This window comes from Onychomys torridus, chromosome 6 (genome assembly GCF_903995425.1).
Source record: "Onychomys torridus chromosome 6, mOncTor1.1, whole genome shotgun sequence".
Classification (NCBI taxonomy): Eukaryota; Metazoa; Chordata; class Mammalia; order Rodentia; family Cricetidae; genus Onychomys; species Onychomys torridus.
This window is the reverse complement of record NC_050448.1, coordinates 128551370-128577656: the sequence shown is the minus strand read 5'-3', so window position 1 is coordinate 128577656 and position 26287 is coordinate 128551370. Positions and strand designations below refer to the sequence as shown.

At 45.0% G+C, this 26287-nt stretch overlaps 1 protein-coding gene across 2 annotated transcripts in view; it reads left to right on the top strand.

Moving 5' to 3' along the window:
• St6galnac5 (ST6 N-acetylgalactosaminide alpha-2,6-sialyltransferase 5) overlaps positions 1 to 26287 on the top strand; it is a 168364-nt gene that overhangs the window by 595 nt on the left and 141482 nt on the right. For both annotated transcript variants that reach the window (XM_036190627.1, XM_036190625.1), the window contains exon 2: positions 335 to 565. In XM_036190627.1, the coding sequence (XP_036046520.1) occupies positions 335 to 565 (231 nt within the window). The remainder of the gene's footprint in view (positions 1 to 334; positions 566 to 26287) is intronic.

The window sequence follows — 26287 nt, the reverse complement described above, 5'->3', positions numbered from 1 at the left end:
AGCCCCAGGGACCCAGATGAGATGGTGTGCAGAGGGTCGAGATCCCAGCAGTTTAGGTAGGGATCAGACCCTCCTCCCCAAAATGCCCTCAGTGGGCGCGCTCATCCTCACCACGGGTCACTGCGCGCCACCTGCCCTCCACTGTGAGAGGCGGGCTGTGAGCAGCCACACGGGAACATCCCCGGCAGAGGGATGCTGGACCATGTCACCTCTGCTCCCTGGCTGCGGGAGTCTGGGGCGGCTGCCCGGGACCATGGTGTCAATAGGAGCCACTAGCTTCCTGGCTGCACGCTCAGTCACTGTCTTTCTCCCTCTCTCGCTCGCCCGCCCGCAGCACCATGGTCTGGCAGTGTGTTTAGTGCTCACTACCATGTGCACCAGCTTGTTGCTCGTGTACAGCAGCCTCGGCAGCCAGAAGGAGCGGCCCCCGCAACAGCAGCAGCAGCAGCAACAGCAGTCGACTGCTGGCAGCGCACAGCCAGTGGAGAGCAGTCCCCAGCCACGGAGAACCGCCCCCGCCGGACACCGGCAGTTGGATGGATACCTCGGCGTAACCGACCACAAGGTGACAGCTGTGCGCCATCCTGCCCGCCGCAGCTCGGCCTGGGCACCCTGTACACCTGACCATTCGTTCCTCTTTCCTGGGGCGGTGAGGCACGGGAGAAGGTGTTAGTTCGGAGGCTGGAAGGTAGTGTGCACTAGTTGGGGCAGGGAGGGCTGTGTGCTAGTTGTGAATTGCTATTCTGAGAAGGATGCAAAGTTCATCAGGGAATAGGAATGAGGTGAGTGGACCCCAAACACCAATGATCCTGGACGAGAATCCTGAGTCCTAGTAATAGCAGCTGCAGATGGATGTCCAGTTGCTGGAGCCTAGGGTTTTCCAGGCAAGCCCTGCGCGGGTGAGAGGAATCCAGAATGGTGCAGGGCCCAGGCCCAGGGTTCCTCCTACACCACCAGAGGGGAGAAGAAAGAGCCCTTGCCACAGCTCAGTCCACAGATTCCCCTCTGATCTCTGCTCTGGGCTGAAAGGCCCCAGCCCCTAGGGAGCCCAGTTCTGCCAGGCACAGAGGGCTGGAGGCATACTCTGCTCCCACTGGCTTCAAAGCCTGTTTTCCTTTGCCTTCTGGGAAGCTACTGCATGGCTTGGCTAATAATTAATAAGCTGGGGTTTTTCCCCTTTAAATTGAGCCTCCTTTCCTTAGACTAATAAATCTCTGGTTTCAGTGCAGGAAGCCTCTGGGAGAAGCCAAATCAAGTTTCCTGATTCCAAAAATATTTTAATACAGTTAAAATGTATCTGTGATTATTTGAAATTGCTAGTGTGTTTTTATTAAAAACACACTTCCACTCCATGTCTATAAACCTAGAGATGGCCTGAAATCTCTCAACTCTTTTTACTTTGTATTTTACTGCACTTTATGATCGTGAACCAAAGTAATATTTGCATATGATCCCTCTGTGTGAGAAGGTTGCTCTTGTCACACATGAGTAAGGCAGACTTTAAGTGACAATCAAAATATTGCCACTCACCTGTGCTGTATAGAATGCTACAGATGAGAAGAACCCAAAGGGATGCCATGCAAGACTCAGCTTTCCTGTCCCCAAAGGCCCGGTGAAACCAAGGCTATCCTGGGCTGTGTATAACAAGACACACTGATAGACAAAGTTGGTGCTAGCTCCAAACGGTGCTGTGGGGGTACCAAGGAGAGAGCTCACATCCTCTGGAAAAAGCAAGGACTGTTTCTTTGAAAACATGAAAGTTGTACTAGAGAGACTTCAGAGAAATAAACAGGAAGAGGCCATTTGGGGTAGGCTTAAAACTCCAGATTGGAGGCTTAACAATTACAGCTTCAGTTTGCCGTGGTTGTTGATTGATTACGTACTCAGGGTCTGCATGTGCACGCTGCTGATAAGGGCTGTAGTTGTGAGGATGTTTAGCCCGGCTTCCGGCTGGGGATGGATGTGGCATTCTGTGGGGGTCACTGGCACGTGATGAACAAAGTATGGTGGTGGATTTTCACACTTGTTGTTCAGTGGGAACCTATCTCAAATTTGGAAATGTTCATGATCAGGAAATGTCTAAGGATCAATACCCTGCAAGTGCTGGTGGACATGGGAAGATATTCCAAATAATTTGTTCCTTCTATAACCTAGTGTTCAACCGTCCCCAACTAGGAGGACTAAGAGTTTAATAGTTATCTTCAAAAAAATGCTTGTGTAAACAGATGTGCTGATTACAGGTTCAGTGTGTAGAGCCTTATATGACTAGATGAACAGCAGCCTTTCCACATTTTAAGAAATGCTACATGTAAGTGGAAATTCTTGGCAGAAGGTGGTATCTAAATTATCAATATATATGCAATTCATTCCTAGAAAACCATCATCTCCCAGAGCATGGTGGTATGTGCACATCTGTAAACCCAACACTGTAGGCTGAGAATGGCATGTATGAGGTCAGACTGAATTACACAGGGTATTTTGTGTCAAAAATCCAAAAGAGGCAGGAGAGGGAGGAAAGAGAAAAGAGAAGGAAGGAAGGAAGGAAGGAAGGAAGGAAGGAAGGAAGGAAGGAAGGAAGGAAAAGAGGAAGGAAGGAAGGAAGGAAGGAAGGAAGGAAGGAAAGGAGGAAGGAAGGAAGGAAGGAAGGAAGGAAGGAAGGAAGGAAGGAAGGAAGGAAGGAGGAAGGAAGGAAGGAAGGAAGGAAGGAAGGAAAGGAGGAAGGAAGGAAGGAAGGAAGGAAGGAAGAAAAGGAGGAAGGAAGGAAGGAAGGAAAGGAGGGAGGAAGGAAGGAAGGGGGGGAGGGAGGGAGGGAGGAAGGAAAGGAGGGAGGAAGGGAGGGAGGAAGGAAGGAAAGGAGGGAGGAAGGGAGGGAGGAAGGAAGGAAAGGAGGGAGGAAGGGAGGGAGGAAGGAAGGAAAGGAGGGAGGAAGGGAGGGAGGGAGGAAGGGAGGGAGGATAAAAGCAAGGAACCCCATTTCACAAGTCCCACTCCAAAGTTGCACCAGAGCACACACGACACCACGCAAAACAAGAAGTGCAAACCCAGGCCCTGTACACCAGTGGGTCACGTACTGTACACCAGTGGGTCACATCTATATACCAGTGGGTCACGCCCTGTACACCAGTGGGTCAGGCCCTGTACACCAGTGGGTCGTGTCCTATACACCAGTGGGTCATGTCCTGTACACCAGTGGGTCACGCCCTGTACACCAGTGGGTCATGCCCTGTACACCAGTGGGTCACGCCCTGTACACCAGTGGGTCACGTCTTGTACACCAGTGGGTCAGGCCCTGTACACCAGTGGGTCACGCCTTGTACACCAGTGGGTCATGCCCTGTACACCAGTGGGTCACGTCTTGTACACCAGTGGGTCACGCCCTGTACACCAGTGGGTCACGTCTTGTACACCAGTGGGTCACGTCTTGTACACCAGTGGGTCACATCTATATACCAGTGGGTCACGCCCTGTACACCAGTGGGTCACATCTATATACCAGTGGGTCACGCCCTGTACACCAGTGGGTCAGGCCCTGTACATCAGTGGGTCACATCTATATACCAGTGGGTCACGCCCTGTACACCAGTGGGTCACGTCTTGTACACCAGTGGGTCACGCCCTGTACACCAGTGGGTCACATCTATATACCAGTGGGTCACATCTATATACCAGTGGGTCACGCCCTGTACACCAGTGGGTCACGCCCTGTACACCAGTGGGTCACACCCTGTACACCAGTGGGTCAGGCCCTGTACACCAGTGGGTCACGCCCTGTACACCAGTGGGTCAGGCCCTGTACACCAGTGGGTCACGCCCTGTACACCAGTGGGTCAGGCCCTGTACACCAGTGGGTCACGCCCTGTACACCAGTGGGTCAGGCCCTGTACACCAGTGGGTCGTGTCCCTTTGTCCCAAGCTGAAGCAGACCTGCTCAGACCTGCTCAAAAGGCTCTGGTGACCCTCTTAATGCTCCTCTGGCACCCACCAGCAAGTGGACAGGGCTCCCACTGCCAGTGGCCATCGGAGGTGCACGTCCTAGAAACACTGAGAAGCTGCTGGTGCGTTCAGTTTTGCTTGAGGTCTCCCACAGACTCCCTCAGGCGGGGCTTCCTGTCCTCACCACATCGCCACGTGACACTATGACACTTTCTTTTTCTTCACTCTCCCATCAGTCCTCAGAAAAATTAGATACACTGAGGGAGACAACCACAAAAGCATATGCTCCTGCAAAGTGCATCAGAATTCCAGCAGACACCGGATTTGCTATTGATTCATAGAGCTTAAAGAGAGTTGCAGAGACTATGTAGGAAACCATTCACATCTCCACAGCTCGAGGTCCCAAAGACTGATAAATGTGTTTATGTCCAGTTACACGATGGAATGACATTATGACTTCAAGATTAACATCAACAGGTGGCCCTAATCCCCAGCACCTGAATTTTACAAATCTGTCTACATTGATAGTCTTGTCTCCTATGACTGTGGACTAAACTACTGTTGAGATTAAATCATAGTGTGCTTTTGTTAAATGATAGGCTGAGTCAAGCCAGTGCATGTTAAGATTAAAATATCCTTTTGCCTGGCCATAGGCCCTTCTCCCTCTCTTCTCTCGTTCAGACAAGATGAGGGAATTATAATCCTGGCATGACTATACACACAGAAGGCCACTCAGTTGCTCATGGCCATGAAGAAAGTTGCTTCTCTCTCTGTTGAGTAGTCACCCTCTTTCCCAGTCTTCCCTCCAACTCATTTCATTGGGTGACACAGCAGCCCCCACATCTGTAGTTAGAGATTATTCTCTGGGTTGTCAGTTTCGGAAGCCATTGATGGCTAACACAACTGGCCAGGGACAAGAGAAGAAACCAATGTTCATACCCATGGGAAACTCCCTTATTTAGTATCGTAGCATAATGTAACCAAACAAAACATACAGACACACATAGATGCATAAACATGCACACACATGTTCTCTCTCTCTCTCTCTCTCTCTCTCTCTCTCTCTCTCTCTCTCTCTCTCTCTCTCCACATTCAATCAAGCCACTGCCAGAGGAAAGAGTCTTCAGCATGAAGAATGGAGACAGAGAACTCAATTCTGTTTCTAGTCCAAATCTTTCTGGGTAGATAAAGTCATTTCCCATCTGGTAGAGCTTCTGAATTACAGCTGAGCTGATTCCCATTTCCAGGGCATAGGCTGTTATCACAGAAGGGCCACCTGTCACCTGCCCTGCCCTTTTCTGCCAAGGTGAAGGAAAGGACAGTGAAGGACAGCTAGAGCTAAGGCCCTGCAGCTACCTCTGCACTTGACAAGCAGCCTAGGGGTGGAGTTGCCACAGGCCAGCCACATGATTGTACCTTGTGTGTTCCTTCCTCGGGCACTGGGTTATTTGATACTTTTTGATGATTGTGCTGTTATTATTCATATGCAGATGTCCCCTGGAAATATGGACAAGTCAGTTCAGCAACTAAAAAGTTATTCAGAGAAAAAGATGTCATATAACTCATTTCAAAGTTGTGGGTGAAGGATCCCTCTTTAGAAAGAATATAAATGCTTAGCAACAAGTTGACACCATTTATGAAGCTCTATTTGATGACATTTGAGTAATCCAATCAGTGATAAATCGTTTCGGTATCCAGAAAATTCAGAGTGAGCTAATTTTCAGTGTTCAGGTATTAGCACACACAGTCTGCCAACACTGATGAAATTACAGAGCAAAAGGAGTCAAAGGGGTCAACCAGCTTTTGTGAGTAAAGAGTTTTGACAATGTGGGCTGGTGAGCTGGCTGGCTCAGCAGGTAAAGGCACTTGCTGACATGACCTAAGTTCCATCATCCATACCCCATGTGGTGAAAGTAGAGAGCTGACTTCTACATGTGAACCACAGTGCACGCATGTGTTTGTATACACACACACACACACACACACACACACACACACACACACACAAACAGAAAGTTTTTAATTTAAAAGTTCCAACAATATGGCTACTTTTAACAGGAGAAATTTTAGTCTGACTATAATTAAAATACTAACCCCTACATTGCTGTGACAGGTAGCAATTTTTCCTTGGAGGTAATGCCAGCATCCCTCCCACTTCCTGTCCTTGGTGAGGGACTTTAGCCTGCTCCTTTTGAAGTTTCTTCCTTCAGGACCTATCCTCCTTCTCATGGGAAGCTCCCCAAAGTCTTTCTTGTCACACAGTCCTCAGAGCATATGTCATCTTTTAATGGGGCACATTTTGTTTTGCTTCCCTTGTATAAAATAGGCTTAAAGCTGCCTATTAGGTCCACTCTAAGTAGAGTCTAGTGTCGTGACAATAAAGCCTTTGTACATCTTACTAACCAATGAATTCCAGGAACTGGATGGAGCAGAGCCTGGCACTGGTGGGTGCACAATAAATATGCAATGAAAGAAATCAGAATGTGGGGCAGAGCTGAGCACCCCACTCTACATCAGTACTTTCCCCACAGGAAACATCAAGTGTGGGCCCAAGGCCCTTGTAGGTCTTGTTTTTCTAAATTTGTCTTGCAAGGAAAAAAAATAACAACAATAAGTATATCCGTGGAGAAGGGGAAAAAAAGCAAAAAAAAAAAAAAAAAGATTCAAAACAAGAATCGTTGGGAACAAGATATGGGAATCCACTTAACATGCTTCCTTGTGATTCTTGTACATATTATAGTTGGGGAACTGCCCTTAGAAGTATCATATCTTAGCATCACAATGACTTGTCCTGTAGTAGTTCATTCTGAAGGTTTGGAACTAATTGCAGGCCCTAGCAAATGCTCACAGAAGGCCCAACAGTTTCAGAACTGGGCACTGAAGAATACAATCCCTACCCTCAAAGGGCCTTTGATCTCCTCAGAGAGGAAAGACAAAGGAGAAAGAGGAGTTAAGTAATACAGCCAGGGCTGAATAATTTGAGAGCAGGAGACAGCCAAGGAGCATTGACTCAGAGAAGACAGCTCCTGTGCTCTTGCTCCACCAAGGAACGGAACTAAATACCGTTATTACACTTGAAGCATATAAAGCCTTCTCTCCAGTATAAAGCATAGTAAAACCACCATTCTATTATTTAACCCTACCTATGGACTGGGGTGGGTACAGACTCCAACAACTAGTCAGTAAACAAGGTGGGTATCAGAAGTGCTGTGAAGGGGACTGATTTTTACATTCAAGATGTTAAGTTGATGGCACTCCTTTACCAGGCAGTCTCCCGAATGGCTTAGCTTCCTCTGTAGCACATACTTAGCATCATATGCAAGCTAAACCCCACACCTTCTGTTTGGTGAGTGTGGATACAATTTCATTAGCCAGCAGCCAGCGCTTGGTATTTGTTGTGGAAGTACCACACCTGTTAGAAAGGTGCAGGTCCGTAACCCTTAGGCCAGGCAGCAGCCAGGGTAATTCTTGTCCTGAAAATATTGATATGGAGGGAAATTAAAGGGGTCAGGAGTTATTCAAGAGTCTCCATACTGTGTGCTCTTCCAGCAGCTGCATAGGTCCCTAAGTATAGAGAGATAATGAATGGTTATTTCCTAGGTAATTGTGTTACCTCTGCCCTTGAACTTGATGCAAGGAAAGAATTCGCTTGGAAGTCAGTGCACTTATGATCAGGCAAAATGTGGGTGATGATGACATTTAGGGGACTGTGTTCAGATTCTCTTCCACAGAGTCCTCTGTCTTAAATGTTTAGGCCAGCATAGGACAAACAAATATTTTTACTGTGTGTTCTAATCAATATAACTTCCCAGATAAAAATCACAGGCTGTGTGTCCCCAGCTTAGACAGCCCCCACACAGGCAAGCCTTCCCTCCCATGTAGCCCAGGTTAGATCAAGGCTGTATGTTTTGACTTCATAGCTAGAATTCCATGGAAATGTTTATTCTGTCTGCCTCCTACTGGGCAGCTGGCTTTGTGTGTGCCATTATATTTTCAGGTTTTAACATAATGCCTGGGGCTTCAATAAGTATTTGTCAAATGAACACTGTCTATATAAATATTTTTAACTTCTTCTAAAATAAGCCTGTGTGGAGTGTCTGACCATTTGGGGTTATTGTAAAGGACTAGCTTCATGTCATAGATACCAATTTCTCCCACCACAACTTTGTGCTTCTGTAGTTAATTCATTTCTACCTTCTTGAACTAATCAGATCTCTTAAGACATACTCAGGATTTTTGAGTTACAGAGGCAACTTTAAAAAATTATCAAAAGGCATTCCTGAGTAGTTGTGTGATTTGCCCAAGGTCATGGCTAGTGGCAGCTGGGGATAAAGTGTGGGCCTCATGTGTGCTTCATTATCATGAGGGATTCAGGGCCAATATCTTCTAAGCAGTGACTCACGATTATTTGGACAGAATTTATTAAAATGAAGAGCCTAGGCTACCCAGTTATTGGAAAGAAATAAATATTTAAACATCTCATTATTCTGAAATGAATATGAGAATATGCCTCCAGATAGTTGAAAAGAGTCTTCCACCAATGACTGTGTTTGCCGTGACTAGTCTAAAGGGGCACAGGATACAAGGCACCAATGTAATTGGAACAATTTGCAACTCAGAGTAGATTTCACTGTGAAGAGTAGCTGAGGCGAGCTGGGGAGATGGCTTAGTGTGCTGCTCACTACACAGCCGGAAGACCTGAGGTTGATCCCCTAAACCCCCACAAAACCTGGGAGCATGCGTCTGTGATCCCAAATGGAGGGAGAAGGCAGGAGAATTTCCTGGAAGATCCTGGGACCAGCCAGCCTGCCATGTGTGTACAGCCACAAAGACAGAAGGGACACCCAAACTAGGTAGAAAAGGTGAGACCAATTCCTGAAAACTCATCTCTGATTCCCTATGTGCACTGTACTATACACATGCCCACACTCATACACAGCCACACACTCACCACACACTGACACATACATCACACACTCACATACATACCACACACTCACACATATATCACACACTCACATACATGCCACACACTCTCACACATACCACACACTCACACACACCACACATTCATACATACATCACACACATATCACACACTCACATACATACCACACACTCACACACACCACACACTCACACAGACACATCACATACTCATACATACATCACACATTCTCACATGCACCACAAACTCACACACACATAAAACACTCACACACACACACATATCACACACTCATATATCACACTCTCACACACATATACACACACATCACACATTCACACAGATATCACACACATACCACACACTCACACACAACACACACTCACACACACACACATGTACACACACATCACTCACAGACACCCACACTCATACACACATCACCTCAGAGCCATGATGAGTTTTCAGGACTTTGCTTAACACCCTCTGAAACTTCAGAAGGCAGGTCTCCAGCACCTGCATTTCTCTGTCAGCTCCAATAGAACATTAGGCCATTAAGCACTGAACCCCTAGTGTCTTCCAGCTCAAAGTTACAAATGTTTTCACAGTTATCCCCAAATCAACACAGTCAGGTCTATCATACCGATAGTCCACTCACTGATACAAATTTCTGTCCTAGTTAGCTCCTTGTTTCTGAGATAAAACACTGATCAAAACCAAGTTGGTTGGGGGAAGGAAAGGGTTAAATCTTCTTAAGTGGCCCTGATCACATGTAGTCACTGAGGGAAGTCAGGCAGGAACTCAAGCAGGCACAGAAGGAAGAGCTGTGGAGGAGTGCTGCTCACTGGTTTACTCTCCACAACTCACTCAGATTGCTTTCTTAGACAACCAGGACCATCTGCCCCAGGAGACCCCACCCACAGCAGTATGGGCCCTCCCACACCATCATTCGGGAAGAAAAGGTGTCCCACAGACACAGTCACAAGCCAATCTGATGTAGGCTTTTTCTCAGTTGAGGTTCCCTTGCCTCAGATTTGTCTAGGTTTGTGTCTAGTTGACAAAAATTAACCAGCATACAAGGTAATCAACCCAAGGGAGGTCATGTTTAATTACATGCAGACAATGCTATGGCATGGACACTCATTTAGTGAAATTACCTTTTCCCCCAGTAGGGAAGATGGTGTCATCTAGAGACTCAGCCAACCAAGAGTTTGAAGGACAGTGTTCTGCAAAGCCCATGGCCTCCCCTAACCTCTGAGATGTAATACCTACTTGGAAGTACTCCACACAGCAAAGAAACCTTTTAAAAACTATGAGAGAGAAAATTAACCTTGACAGTTTTTGTAGCTCAGCATGAAAAGAAAACTTTATTATTATTATTTTCTCTCTTTGTGGCTCTGCAGTGTCTGAGAATCAGGCAGATGCTGAGAGTTCTCTGTCTGAAGTGCAGAGTTAAACAATTATTTCTTATAAGAAGCATATTCTGAAAATTAATTGCACATATGGGACATCTCAACTGACTGTGTTACTGCATTTCTACTTACAGATTGATGTATGCTCTTTACAAGCTTGCATTGCAGTGCCTGCCCATTGCTTAGAGGACCTGGCTCACATACCTTAGGAAGACGCAACGGGTCTGCTTGTACGTCCCCAGCCCTGGGCCCCAAGCTCTCCTGGGTCCAGTCTTCACACACTCTGGGAGCACAGCTTGCTCATTCACATCTCCCTGCTGTTCCTTCAGCAGAAAATACCCTTCCAGGGGCAGGAGGTGACTCAGAAGTGAAAAGCAACCACTGCTCTTGCAAAAAGACTCAAGTTCAGTTCCCCGCACCCACACTAGGTGACTCACAAAAGCCTGTAACTCCAGCTCCAGAGGATATGACACCCTCTTCCTGTCTCTGTGGGCAACTGCACTCAGGTACACATGACCCCATACAGACATACAGGCACATACACATAATTCAAATAAAAACACATCTTAAAAAGAAATATTCTTCTCTTACTTTGCCAGACAGAGACCTACTTCTTCATTAAGACCCAGGCTCAGCCTCCATCTCTAAAGTTACCCCAGATATAACCTACATGCAGAGGAAGGAGATGTTCCTTCAGACTGCCCATATCAGTCACCTCATCTCATCCACAATAACACCTACTATGTAGTAAGCACAAGAGGGGAAGGAGACAAAAGACCCAGCCCCTGCCCAGAAGAGGAGTTAAGTACAGTCAGACAGCACTTGACCCGGAGAATTCTGTTGTTCTGCATACATCACAGAGTGTACTTGTCAAAACAAGACAGTGCCCTGGCCATATTCTCTTATGGAACCACCATAGTATACATACCTTGTTGTTGATGGAAATGTCATTCCACTGTGTGTGGCTATATTACCATTATACCCTAGTGAGTGTTAAGCTATTCTTTGTAGCTGTGTACACCTTTGGTTACAAAGTATCTCCATTGGTTTTCATTACATCTCCCAGCCTCATCTACCTTCTTGAATGTAATTTAGTCACATACGTATCAAAGCTCAGGAAATCCTTGTTGAGTACGAGGTAGGCAGTCTGGCTGTGATTATACATATTATGAAAATATTTGAGTAAATTTAGCTAATAGACTCATTAATCATACAAATGGACAAAGATGATAAGTGGGGGCAGAAAGACTTCACATAGCTAGCCTTAATTTTTGAGTGTTTTGAAAACACAGACCAGTAGTAATGAACCTTCCAGAATGGTAGACCAGATGTCAAAGCAAGAGGTCATGTCCAGGCTCTTGTATCTTCTAGGTTTAAGTCTGATGAGTGGTTAAACAATATGCATTCATTCCTTAGTTTGCTGTATGCGTGTGCCTACCTTGTACCTAACACTGTATGTAGGGCCCAGGAGTCAGCACACGACAAATAAAGCACAATCCCTCAACTCTGTGAAATTTATATCCAGCGGGAAAGAGAAATAGATATCAAGTAGCTGTGGAGGTTTGGATAGGAAATTGAGCATGCTTCAGCAGTTGGATTTATCCTGAAAGCATTTGTGAAGCAGAGACACAGCTTACCCCAGATGTGTGTTTCAGCTGGATCATTCTGGAATTGGTATAATATGATTAAAGTAGTTCTTGGTTACAGGGTAGGAGACTGCTGCTCAAACTAGCGAACTAGTGCTATGGTCAGAGTCAGTGACATTGGCAGTCAGAGGACAAAGATGACTCAGGTCTCTGCCTGTGCCAAGATTCTAGGCTTGCCACCAGAATGCTCAGGAAGAGCACAGCTTCTTCAACAGCAGAAGGTTTGTGGTTCAATGGCTGCAGAGAGAGTCTCAGGATGATCCCAGATGGTAGTTCAACTTTGTCTAATTCTGACCCTCACTGTGCATCTGCATGCCACATGACAACTCGAGCAGAACAGGAAGCAGTGATGCTCTGGTTAGGGCTGAAGCAAGCTGTTCACAGAGATAGCACAAGGCATGCTGGTGATGGTGGGCCTGAAACTGTCCACCTGCAGCAGGACCAGCACAATCTGGGATAAAGATCCTCTGGGGCTCTTACCGTTCTCCAATAGGGTAGGCAGACTTCGCTCTTGTCTAGGGAGATTTTCGTCTCATAGTAAATCTTAGCAGGCGTAGGTATCACAGAGACAAGGGCTGTCTCCCTTCTCCTCGTTTCCCATTTAGCTACAGAGAAAACAATTACCATTCTTTGAAATCACCTTTGTTAACAACATCTAAGGAAAGGGAAGAGGGTTCCATTCCTGTCGCATCAGAAGGAAATTGGCCATAAAGTAACGTAAAATTTGTCAAGAGCAATCCTGGATCTCAATTCCTCCCACAGCATTTGATTGGAACCAGAAACGCGTAGTGTACATATATAATGAACGGCGGGTTTATGGGCCCCATATTTGGAGTGTCTCAGCAATTCGCACGTGCCAGACCGCTGTCAGGAACATATGCAAGGTGTCTTGAGGCGCCTGGAGCTCCCACTCCACACCGAAACTCATAAAGCCTGTCGTTCCATTCTCCTTCCACTTGTACAAGTTTTGAATAAGGAATGCACGGAAAGTGGTAATGGTCTGCGTGTGTTCTCGAACACAGAAAAGGGGAATGGGGATTACGGGAACTTATGGGAACCCCCACTCCCATGGCTCCAGCCATAGCCACACAGAGGGAAGCTTCACCCTGGTGCTGTATCTGCCACAAATCTACACCCCATGAGTCATGCCCCCGCCCCAGGGCTGTGCGTAGTGTGGTGTAGGCTTACCATGGCGTGAATTTCTAGTTCTAGAATTCAGAAATGATGCCAGAAAAAGAGAGCTTAGGGAAACAGGGTGCTCTGACCCAGCAAACCTGTATCAATGACAGATGGTGCTGGCTTTGTGCTGCTCTAACAGAACCCCAGATCCTGGGAAAGTAGTAAAGAACATTCCTCACAGTTGTTCAGGGAGAGAGTTCAAGACTGGCATCGGGTGTCTGCTGAAAGCTGTGTCCCGAAAGACAGAGAAGACGTGGAACAACCCTTTGTAAGGCACGGACCTGTACAAGGGCAGCGGGGATGGCAGGGGCTCTGTATAAGGGTGTCTAATACCTTAAGGGGTGCAGTGGTTACTTTTCTCCTCAGTGACCCAAAAACCTGACATAGCAGCCTGAAAAAACATTTATTTTGGCTCTGGCTTTTGACACAGGTCATCATGGTTGGGAAGATGGCACCAAGGGGCTCCCAGGGAGTGGGAGCTGGGCCTGGGACTCATTACCTCTCCCACACCTCAGCAGAACTAGGAGGCAGAACCCTGAAGAAAATGGGGCTGGGCTATGAGCCTCAAGGCCCGCCCCTCAGTGCCCCACCTTCTAAGGTAGCATAACATTCAAACACATGAGCCTAGGGAGCCTTTGGCATTTAAACCATAGCAGGCAGGAAGTTTGTATGGCCTACCCCCTCAGAAAATCCACTTCTTAAAGGACGACACTGGCAAAGTTGTTATAATTGGATACAGGACCAAAAATAAGGACCGTGCCAAACAAGGCTAGCTCCTTTCCTGTTAACTGAGAGGCTCTGCAGCCATACAGTTAGAAAAGGCTAGTCAGTCTCTAGAAATGCCAATAAGGGTGTCTTGGCATAAGCTCTGACTCATCGGTGAGGGGTCACAGTTCCTTGCCATTATTACATTTGTATATGACCTGATATCCTGCTTGATTTAATAGAGTATTAACAAGCTAGAGAATCAATGATTGACCGAACCCCATGAAGTACTAAGGAGACTCTGCTTTGGAATGAGCCACACGGTGACTGTGGTCTACAGTGAGCCCCCAGGTCCCTGGGCGGGGCAGGGTGGGGGGGTAGGGAATGAGGGGCTCCAACCTCAGCACTGGATGGTCTGTAAGTCAAAGACCACTTGTAACTATGTAGAAGGGCTCTGTATGTTACCCAAATGCTTACCCCCTTAATCTTGTACATGACCTGCTTCAGTCATCCTTTCTTTTGAAAGATAAGGTCTTACCAGGTAGCCTAGGGTAGCCTTGAACTCACAGTCTTCCTGTCTCTACCTTCAAAACACTGAGATTACAAGTATGCACCACTGTGTCCAGCATAAAAGACCTTTTACTTATTTATTTACTAATTTATTTTATGAGCATGGTGGTTTTATCTGCATATATGTCTGTATACCACATGCGTGCCTGGAGCCCATGGAGGCCAGAAGAGGGTGTTGGATGTCCTGCAACTGGAGTGATTGACAGTTTTGAGCTGCCATGTGGGTGCTGGGCACCAAACCTGGGTGGTCTGGAAGAGCAAGCAGTGCTATTAACTGCTGAACCATCTCTCCAGCCCCTGAAGGATCTTTCTTAATGAGTCCACAGAACTTTAAAAGCTCTGGAAGGTCTCAAGGATTGAATGGAGCCAGGTGCTCCTCCGTGTATCTTCTGGCTTTCTATGCCAACTTATTGAACACTGGAACTCAGCAGCAGCTCACTCAAATCTTTCCTGTGGACCACGTTTGTGTTCAGAGTGCCTTCTGTTGGAAAGCGTGAATAAGGAAAAAGAGGCCGAGTGCTCACTTTGAAGAAATGAACATCATTCCCTTCCTTGTAGGAAATGTGTGTGTGCTCGGCAACTTGACAGAAGATAAAGGAGAAACCAAACCTTATCCATGAATTTCTGACTAAAAGATAATTACTCTTGATATGTTAATGCATGTCCTTCTGGAAGTCTTCATACCTATCAAAATGTGTGTAGAGGTGTTTACAGGTACTTCAGGTTTTTTACTCATCTTTGCAGACTATACGAGGTCAGCATGTGTGATACTTTGCCAGCATGAAGTGAACCTGGTACTAGGGAGGGTATTGAATGGACACAATTCATTCGAAAGCTTTACACTAAAGTCTATTTCAGTTAGGGTTGGACTATAGAGGCTGAGCCTTGATGTTTGAGTTGAAGACCCCACTTTGCTGCCCCTGACGTTCTCTGCATCCTTGGCCACTCCGCTCTCCTTGCGCCTGTAAGCCCTGAGACACTTCAGTTGAGGCTGTGTTTCCTGCCTGCCTCTCACCACACCCATTTTTCCCAACCGAAGAAAAATTTAAATTTCTTACATTTTTCCCAGGAATCTTTTCATCCTTCTTGGCATTTTTCTTTAAATTCCACTAGGTAATGGGTAACTGCTTTGGGGGTATAGCCAGGGGTAGCATCGTGTGGCGCTTCCAGAACACTGCTAGAGAAGATGATAGGCTGAGGGAGATGAGCGGCTTTCCACATGCAGAGCCTTCTGATGGTTTTCTGGATGTCATCTTTGCAGTCCCATCCATTCCATAAATAATACAACTCAAAACAGCCATCCACTGGTGGGGCAGAGTCCTTGATGCTACTCCCTTTCCTAGACAGAAATTTCACAGAACAATAATTTGTAACTTTTACCTTTAATGAGTGACCTTTCTGTGTTGCTTGTAGTCTATGTGCTCATATCTTTATGCAACACAGTCTCAGAATGCATGTTTTTCCAGTCCATGGGCAGAGTAGGCCTGCCATTAGAGCCCCTGGGGCCACCTCTCCCTCACGGTAGACTGGCCGAGGACTGCTAGTCCACACCTGGGACCTGCAGAATGACCCTTTGGTGCAGCAGGCCTCTATTGGTCCCAGCCCTCTTTCACCCACTGATGAAAGAATTACTTAATCTTTACCATTTTTTCCCTTTGGGAGGGCTTTTATTGTGATGATATATGTAATAACATCTGCAAATTCCATCATCTTACCTGTAGAATTCTCTGGCATTATCTGTATGTACTGTGTTGAGCAGTGAACACAGCTACTTATTTCCAAAAATTTCCTCACCCTAACACAGACTCTGTAGATAATGAAGCAATAGAGCCGGCCCATCCCTTCCCTCCCCTAATCCCTGGAAACCTCAATTCTGTTTTCTATCTCCATGAATTTGCCTAGTGTCAACATTCCATATAAGTGGAACCTTCCAATATGCATCATTTAGGGAGGTTCTGCCTTTATGTGGCCAACAGTGGGAGAGCAAACCCTCTTCTATGAAGCCTTTGAGAGACACCTCTCCCTGGCAGATCGCTCAGTAAAATGTTTTCAAGGTTCATTTGTGTTGTAGACTATATCACACCTTTGTGCTGTCTTAAGACTCGTAGCCTACTGCAGCATAGGACTTGTCCAGCCCTTTTTTGGTGAGTACTTGGATGGTGTCCACTTTTTGAGAATGATGCTGCAGTGGAGGCCAGTGTTCCCATCCCACTTTTTACTTCCTTCCTTCCCTCTTCCCTTCTCTCCCTCTCAATTCCACAGTGGCACCTCGGTCTCTGATCTTCATAACTGAGGACATGCACAACAAGAAGAGAATAAGAAAGTCCAAGAGAAACTAATTATTGCACTATTTTCTTCATCTGAATATCATATTAATATTTTTAAATGTAAGAAAAAACAGAAAGAAACATTTCTCCAAATCACACCACTTTGAGAGAGACCTGGGCAATAGAGGCAGACATCTGGCATTAACCTCTGGTCACCACATTTATCTATTTTTAAGTAACATTCTTGAAATTTGAATGTGTATACTCAAAAATCTCTTAGCATTTTTATTTTTTAAATCATGAAACAAAAATTGTATGTATTGATCATAAACACCACAGTATTTTGATATCTGTGTATGATACAGAATGGCTAAATCAGGTTAATTCATCCATATATTAGCTCACATAGTTACTTTTGAGGTCAGAACACATAAAATCAACTTTGAAATCAATCTTCAAGTATGCAATGTCATTTTTAACCATTACCACCAGGTTCAGCAGCAGATCTCTTACATATTCTTCCTAGTGGGTGTTGTGCATCCTTGTGTGTGTTTTGACAATAAGGTCTCTTATGTAGCTCATGCTGTCTTGGAACTCACTGTATAGCTGAGGATGACCTTCAACTACTCCTCATCCTCCAGTTCTCCACCTCCCCAGTGCTTAAGTATAGGGGTGCCCAGCAGAAATTGTACAACTTTTACCAACATATCTCCCTCCTCCCTTCTCCCAATCACGTCAGCCTATGCTGAATGCCGCCCCCACACACACACACTTTAATGTTTCAGATTTCATAATGTGAGCCTTATACCTCATGGCAACCAAGGAGCAAAGGAGGGGAGGGGAGAGGAGGAACTTGGGCATGACTCCAATGTCATACTTCCTCCCACTAGGCTCTGCCTCCTACTTTCCCACCATTTCATTCTATTCCAATTATGAGCCCACCATGGATTAATCAATGCATGAGGTCAGAGCCTACATTACCAGCTGCTGTCCTGAAAGTCCTCTGAGCATTCCTGTGTTCAAGGCTAGTCCTCTGAGCATTCCTGTGCTCAAGGCTAGTCCTCTGAGCATTCCTGTGCTCAAGGCTAGTCCTCTGAGCATTCCTGTGCTCAAGGCTAGTCCTCTGGGCATTCCTGTGCTCAAGGCTAGTCCTCTGGGCATTCCTGTGCTCAAGGCTAGTCCTCTGGGCATTCCTGTGCTCAAGGCTAGTCCTCTGGGCATTCCTGTGCTCAAGGCTAGTCCTCTGGGCATTCCTGTGCTCAAGGCTAGTCCTCTGGGCATTCCTGTGCTCAAGGCTAGTCCTCTGGGCATTCCTGTGCTCAAGGCTAGTCCTCTGGGCATTCCTATGCTCAAAGCTAGTCCTCTGGGCATTCCTGTGCTCAAGGCTAGTCCTCTGGGCATTCCTGTGCCCAAGGCTAGTCCTCTGGGCATTCCTGTGCCCAAGGCTAGTCCTCTGGGCATTCCTGTGCTCAAGGCTAGTCCTCTAGGCATTCCTGTGCTCAAGGCTAGTCCTCTGGGAATTCCTGTGCTCAAGGCTAGTCCTCTGAGCATGACTGTACTCAAGGCTAGTCCTCTGAGTATAATATACTCAAGGCTAGTCCTCTGAACATCCCTGTGCTCAAGGCTAGTCCTCTGAGTATAATATACTCAAGGCTAGTCCTCTGAGCATTCCTGTGCTCAAGGCTAATACTCTGAGCATAATGTACTCCAGGCTAATCCTCTGAGCATTACTGTGCTCACAGCTAGGCTTTTGCAACATGAATTTGGGGGACATTTTTAGATCTGAACCATGACATGCAAACCAGTTAATAAATGGCTGTCTTCTTTCCAGGTAATTCAGACCTTAGCAGTCTAACTCTGGTGAACTTGAATATTGATCTGACATGAATTTAGTGCACTAACTGCTGAGCCATCTCTGCCTTACTTTATTTTGTTGTTGAGTTATGAGTTTGAGGAAACCTAGCAGATGTCTCAGACACCCAGGCAGCACCTGCTGGATTTGGACACATTACCACAGTACCCAGCTCTCCTTTGTTCTCGATTTCCAGTGCTTTGACTCACTGTGCTACATTCTGAGTACTTTCTTCTGGTAGTTCTTTCAATTTGCTATTCGGCTGTGTCTAGTATGATGAACACATTTATCCTGAAGTATTTTAATAATCCTATTTATCATTTCTAGATCTTAATTCAAATTGCCTTGAAGGTTTTTCAGTGTCTCCTGATGTATATAAATTTTATTTTTGTATCTGTGGACTTTATTTTCTTAAGTCTTTGTAAGGTTAAAGATGGATTTTGTTTCTATGCAGAGACCAGAGGAGGATGCCTGGTATCGAACTCGATCACTCTCCACGTTATTCCCTTGAGACAGGGTCTCTCACTGAACCTGGAGCTCTCTGTTTTTCAGCTAGGCCAGCAGCAGCCAGAAAACCCCTAGTCTCCTTCCTCTCTCTGCTCCCTACACCACGAGGCTCATGTGGCTATGTCTAGCTTTTTATGTAAGTGCTGAGGATTTGAACACTGAGCCATCTCCCAACCCTTATTCTGACTCAGTTTGAATTTCTATGATGCACAGTGTTACTGAGCATCTGTTATGTGCACATTGGCCATTTCTGCGTCTTTCCTGGAGAAATATTTATTCAGATTCTTTGCACATTTTTCCATTGAATTACTTGCATTTTTAAAATGTACTTATTTATGTGTTTGTGTGTGTATGTGATCATATTCACATGTCTGCATTCACAGAGGGAAGAAATGGACTTCTGGTGTCTTCCCTTTATTACTCTGCACCTGTTCCTCCAAAGCAGGGTCTCTCCATGAACCTAGGACTCTTGTTTTCTCCTCTAAGCTGAAAGCCAGCAAGATCCACGTATTCTCCTGAAGCTGGGAAGTCAGGCATGTGCCAGACAACACAAGTGCTGTGTGTGGGTGCTGGGACCCACACACAGTCCTCCCAATTGTACAACAAGCACACTCTTTGTTGCTGTGTCATCTCTGCAGCCCCAGAGTTACTTGTATTCTTATTGTTGAGTTATACATCCTTATATATTGCGGATACATGTCTCATATGAAGTCATATGACTTGCAAGTTATTTTCTCTTATCTATAAATTGTATTTTCACTTCTTGATTTATTTTGTATCACAAAAGTTTTTAATTGTAATGATAATTTATCTGTTTACATTTCTCACTGATACTTTTAGTGCTAGATTTAAGAACTATCACTGAATCCAATATTATGAAGAAAACTCCTATATTTTATGGCTTTATGGTTTCAGCCTCTCAAGAGTTAAGACTCATGATCTGTTTTGAGTTAGTTGTATATGTGATATGCAGGGAGTTTCCAGGTAGTCTCTCCTGTGTGCAACTCTCCAGTTTTCCCTCATAGTTTGTTGGAAAGCTATCCCTTCCTTTATCCCATTCTCGGCACTCTCATCAAAATAACTTACTATAGATAGAAAGGTAGGGAGGTAGCTATGGAGGAGACAGAGAGAGATACACATCTCATCACCAGCTCTACCAGGATCATAAGGCTGATGTGTACCCTGGTTATCATGGGATATAACAACCATTTCCAAAGATCCTATGCAGATGCTTTACCATCAAGAATGAGAAGTGTTTTGTTTTTCACAGACTTAGAATAGTTTGTGCACTGTTGCGTAAGTAGTGAGAAGGTTGTAAAATCCCTCAGGTCTCTCTGAAATCACATTTATAAGAACCTTGATCTCACAACCAGTGTGTGACAGTTTCACAAACAACAGCTCCCAAGAGACTGCTACTATGGACAGAAATAGACTATCACTTCCATGGATGCCGAGTTGTTCAGGGCTGCTTTGGTGTTTGATGTGGTTGTTCAAAGACAGCATTTTGCAGTAAGTAGCAACACCTTAAGGTAGATGTTAGGCAGAAAGAGCCATATTTGGGACTGTTTCACACCTTAGTCACAGAGACGTTCCATTTACTCGAGGAGACATTCTCTGTTTCCTGTAGACAGTGAGGATAAATCTGGTGTCTGGCGCCATCTCTGTGTGTTTTGAATAGGAATGAAACAAAAGTGCATCTCAAACTTTTGATTTGGAATGATAGATAATGTGAGTATGCATGTCTGTGGATGCATGAGTGTGTGTTGTGTCCAAGTGTCTACCAGTGTGTTGTCCATGGCTTTTACATCAGTTATGGGGACTCAACTCTAGTCCTCATGATTGTGCAGCAAGCATGTTAGGGATCCAGCTATCTCCCTAGCCCTAACATGATTTGGAAATATTCTACCCAAATTAATCTCACTCTTCAGTTAAGCTTGCAAGCATGGCTGGAGCACAGAGGCTGTGATGAGGAGCACACCCTGTCTGTGTTTCTTAAGAAGGTATGTCACTTGTGGCTCACACTGAGTAAATGTAGGAAAAGTTCTTCAGGCAAGCAACATCAAGTAAACATGGTGAGCATGCACACATAATCAAATCACTCTGTTAAGATTTTTGCACCTCAGTCTGTGCAGCTTTGCAAAGAAAGGAGAGGGGATTAAATGTGCAATTTGGTAGTGAGGGCCGCTAGCTGCTTCATAGGCAGTTCCCCAGAATGAATTAATGTGTGTCCCTTGCTCACCATAACCTGTTTGTTCTCTATAGCAAACATCCTATGCTGGGGCACTCAGATTTATCACCATAGCCCCAAGCATGTGAGGTTCCTAGACAGCAGGTTCTGCATTCTAAATATCATTGACACATTCACTCTTTAATTTATACCTAGACTTTTGGCAGGCATAAGAAATCTCACAATGGAAAAGAAAATGTAGTCTCCCCTCGGGATCGCGTTTCTTTAGAGACCCAGTGCTCAGAAGACAGCTTAGCCTGGAGGAAGAGTTTAGCGAATGTTTGCTGATGGAAGGGAAGGCAAGAAAGAGAAAGAAAGGGGAGGAAAGAGATTCCAGCTTCACACAGGAGAAAGATGAGGCGGTATGCTGAGACTCAGAAGTACAAAAGGCCGGAAGAGATGAGTTGAAAAGGGTAGGGCTGGGGAGATGGCTCTGTGGGGAAACCACTTTTGCTGTGTGAGCCCGGGGACACGAGTTCAGATTCCCAGCACCCACAGAAAAAAACATCTATAGAACCTGCAAATATACATCTATAGAACCAGTGCTGAGTGGGCAAAGACAGGTGAATCTCTGGGGATAGGTGTCCAGCCAGCTCCTAGCCAGCAGCCTTTCCAACTCTGCAGGCTATAAGATGGGAGGAGGCAAAGTTCAGTGTTAACCTTTGGCCTTCACACACACACACACACACACACACACACACACACACACACACACAAATAAATAGATAGATAGATAGATAGATAGATAGATAGATAGATAGATAAATAAATAAATAAATAAATTTTTAATTAAAAACTAGCAACAGAAGGCTCTGGGAAAACCCCCTGATGCACATCTGTAACAGGCATTTGGGAGGCTGAGGCTAGAATATTTAGTCAATATTAAGTGGCATCATGAGGTGCTGTCTCAGAACCAAAAGCATCAAAACCAGATGAGGAGGATTTTGGTGTGATCTCGAAGTTCACTGGCTTTGGAGACAGAGCAGACTGAATCAGATCTTCACCCACTGCCTATAGCTTTAGCCAATATGCATAATTGGTTTTGACACTCAGTTTCCCTTATATCCAGTCCCCAGCCCACAGGAGTGTTGAAGTGCTGGGGGTATTTAATCAGAAAGTGCTACAAAGCCAAGGATGCCAAAGCTTAGGAAGTACCAGCCACACACAGAAGATGCAGCTCACATTCAGCTTTTCCTCAAAGCCTGAACTATGGCCACCATCCAGAAATGTGAACATTTTCAAATCCACCCCAGACAGTAGGCCTTTAGATTCTCCTTTACCTCTGAGATGAGTTTCAGTCAATGCTGTTAGCTAGAAATGAGTTCCAGTCAATGTTATTGGACAGACCTCAGTAGGAAAGGCCAGGTCTTTGATGTTCTGCTCTTCACTTTCCCAGAAGCTTAAACAGAAACCGAACTATCATAAAAACATTCTGCACTTTGCTGAGTCAGTTTGGAGATGACTGGGTGAAACTTCTTGGTCTGACCTGAAGGCCCCCTTGTGGCCCTACCCCTGTGGCAGCAGTATTCCGGCTCCTAAGGAGCTTCCTGTGTGGGGTTGTGACAAAAGTCAGCCAAGTGTAGGTAATGCCATCTGGTAACACCGGACCTCAGGGCACACAAGAAGTGGAGGCAGGGGACTCTAAGCAAGGAGACTTTGGAGGCAGCTATGTCCAATGGGCCTCCTCATGAAATCCATAAGCTCCCTGTTGCACTAATGGAGGTCATGATGCTCAAGGAGGTCAATGCTTTCTTGATGATGTCATCTTTCAAGAGCCCATTATCATTAGTGACATTCTAACAATTAGTCCAAATTCTTTAAAATGTTACAAAATATCTTCCAGGGTTAACAGAAGCAGATTGGGCTGGGGTGAGTACAAGACCTGTTTGAGCCATTTTGGTATCTCTAAGTGTTACCAAGACTTTAGGTCCCTAATAGCATCTATTAATGGTCATGCAGGTCACAACATGCTAGAAATGTTTACGTCTCAATCAGCCCAGAATTAAAATATACTTTTGCAAAAGAAAACATTTACCAAGTCTGCTACACAAAGGACACAATTATTCTTTCTAAAACTTTCCTAATGTCCATGATTTCTCGTCAAAGCATTTGAACAGACTCAAAGTGAAGGAAGTGAAAGCAGGAAAATGTCCACTCTGACTTCAAAAGTGAACAAACCAGGACATGATCATTCCAAACCCCTTTCACACTTTGAGAATTACAATAACTGTGCTTAAATGCCTGCTTCTTAATGATAAAAATCACATAGATATATTTGTCAAGGAATTATTTTCATGACTTAATATGTAATTTGTTGAGAATTATCTAAGTATGTAACTCAGATAGTGAACTGTGACAAGTCCTATGGATTACTCTTTACTCAACACCAGCATTTCAGCAAACAACATGGTGATTATAGTTAATGGGCTCTTAGCCTCTTTAGATGTCTGTGTAGCTCTCAGGGAAGTATAAGTTTTGTCCCTCAGAAGTCTCAAATAAGAAAAAGTTGTGGTTTAGAATGCAAAGTTTGAGGAGATGGGTTAGTTGGAGTGAGTGTTCATGGCATATTAATCGTCAACATCTGATGAAAATGTGGTGAATCGCATATCCCATCAACAGAGCCACAAACAATCCCCAGGTCACAAAGAGTTGTGAGTGTACATGACACTTCTTGCTTCTTCCTTGCTCAGCATCATAAAAGCTGTCAGCTACATATCATGACACCCTGGTCAGCATCTCAGGACTTTTCCCAAACAGGACTAAAAGGTATATATTCCTGCCATCTGTCTAGGCCTGCTCCCAACACCTACCACCAGAGGGCAGCACTGAGACCATCTTCAGCCTAGAGTTATACTTGATTATATAAGTGTTGGGGTAAAGCTCCCTTTGGGGTAGAAGAATTCGAGTCTGTGTATGATGATGTGTGTGCCTTTCATAGTCACCACGTATCGTTTTATTACTTTTGTTATAAGTTATCGCCAAATCCAAGGAACCTGAAGATTAAATTATGGCACATTCAGAAACTGCTGATAAAATAACAAACCAAGAGAGAAGGGTATGGGAATGAGAGGCCTTTGGATGAGCTGGCTGTGAGTGAGTTTTCTATTCGCAAGAGCTCTATTGCCTTGGTCTTATAGCTCACATGTTTCTTGATCCTTTGTGACTGTAGCAACTGAAATCCTATTTAAAAGTCTTTTTAGAACTTGAGTACTATCTCCGGATGTGAATTTCTTCACTTTCTTGCCTTACTTTGGATGATTTGTTTGGCTTGAGTGTGTTCATGGAGAGTGAGCCCCCAGATGGAGCCTGCATCTAAATAGCGGCTGTTGCACGCGTTGCTGTGTTTTGCTGGGTCAGTGGTACAGCGAGCTGAGGTTGTTGACCAACCTCTGTACTGGTCACTCTACAGATATTCCCTGGGTATCCTTTCCTAGGAAGCTAACATCACATAATGTGCCAAGATAACCAGGATCTTTTGAAATTATTTTTCTTAAAACTAAAGGGAAGGGCACATACCTTCCCACATGGCCTCCAGGAACACACTAAATTCTGTGGATCCAGAACCTGAGACCAGTGAGGTTGCTGGATCCAAGACCAATGTACAGAATCCAGCCATATGTCTCTACATTTGCAGCAATCAATCTGAATACAAAATGGAGGGAGGGAGTCCACCTACAAAACACTGAAAAAAAATGGGGGACATTTAGGAGTGAGTGAAACCAACAAAGAATGAAATTTATACAATAAAAACTTCAGACCACCACAGAGGAACTGAAGACCCCAGTCAGTGAAGAGCAGCAATTTTCACTGCTTATAAGATGTCACATAGGAAGGCAGAACACCCCAACATCACAGATTCAACCCAATACCTACTGGATGGCCTCTGGCTTCTCCACAGAAATTGATAGATTGATAACAAAGCTCACATGGGAGACAAGAGGTTAAGCCTCATTAAAATGGGCTGAAAAAGAATAAACTTAGAGGGTTTCGAATGTGAAAACTTCCCAATTTCAAAACTAGTGCCAGTTGTCAAAGTGTAGTAATCAAGACATGTTTCTCAAATAAGACAGACACTGCACCGAGATGTACTGAGTCTACTGTGTTTGTAGTCACGTGACTTCAGCAAGGGCATCAAGTGAAGAACGAGTTAGCTGTCAGCAAATGGTGCTGAGATGACTTCAGAGCAGACGAACTCGTGTCCTGGACCCTCTGTCATGCCTTACACCAAGATTAACTCAAAGTAGAGCAAAGTTACAAGTGTAAAATGTATGCAAATATGAATAGATAAAGCAGTCTCTTCTAGAAGACGATCTGTGTGAAGCTGGCAACGGAGTCTTTGATATGACAACAGCCCAAAGGATGAGGAACAAAGGGGGATAAAAGAAGTAACCTTTGTCCAAATTTAAAATGTTTATACTTCAAATGACGCCATCAAGTAAAGAGACAGCCTGGAAAGCAAGAGAACACCTGCACATCACTCAGCTTGTGTGGGACTTGCATCAAGATGTCGTAAAGGATGCTTGGAAATGGCATGATTTGAAAATGGCGAAGGAGGATACTATTTCTCCATGGAGATCTACAGGTGGGCTACCAATGCCAGGAGAGATTCTTGACATCCTTCATGTCAGAAAGGTGCAAATCACCACCACAGCATGATATCATTGCACATCCCCCAGATGGGGGCCAGCAAGGATGAATAGAAACTGTATCCTTTACTCACAGCCAAGGGGAAGGCAGAGATGGTACTGTGGCCTTAAAATCTGGGACTTCTTCAAATGGTTATACATGCAGTTACCAAACATCCCAGCAGTTCTGATCCAGGCTTCAATGGGAAGAAAGCATCTTATCAGAAAAAATACTTCTATACCCACACCCTTGTGCCTCGCTCAGCCCTCCTCAGAGAAGTGTCTTCTTGCAGTAGATGTTAATAGAGACCCACAATTGGAGAACATGCAGAGAGTGAGAGACTTCAGAGTACTCAGTCCTGAATGGGATGGCCTCAAAGCTTGGAGGGCTATGCAGAAGAGGAGGAAGAAAGATT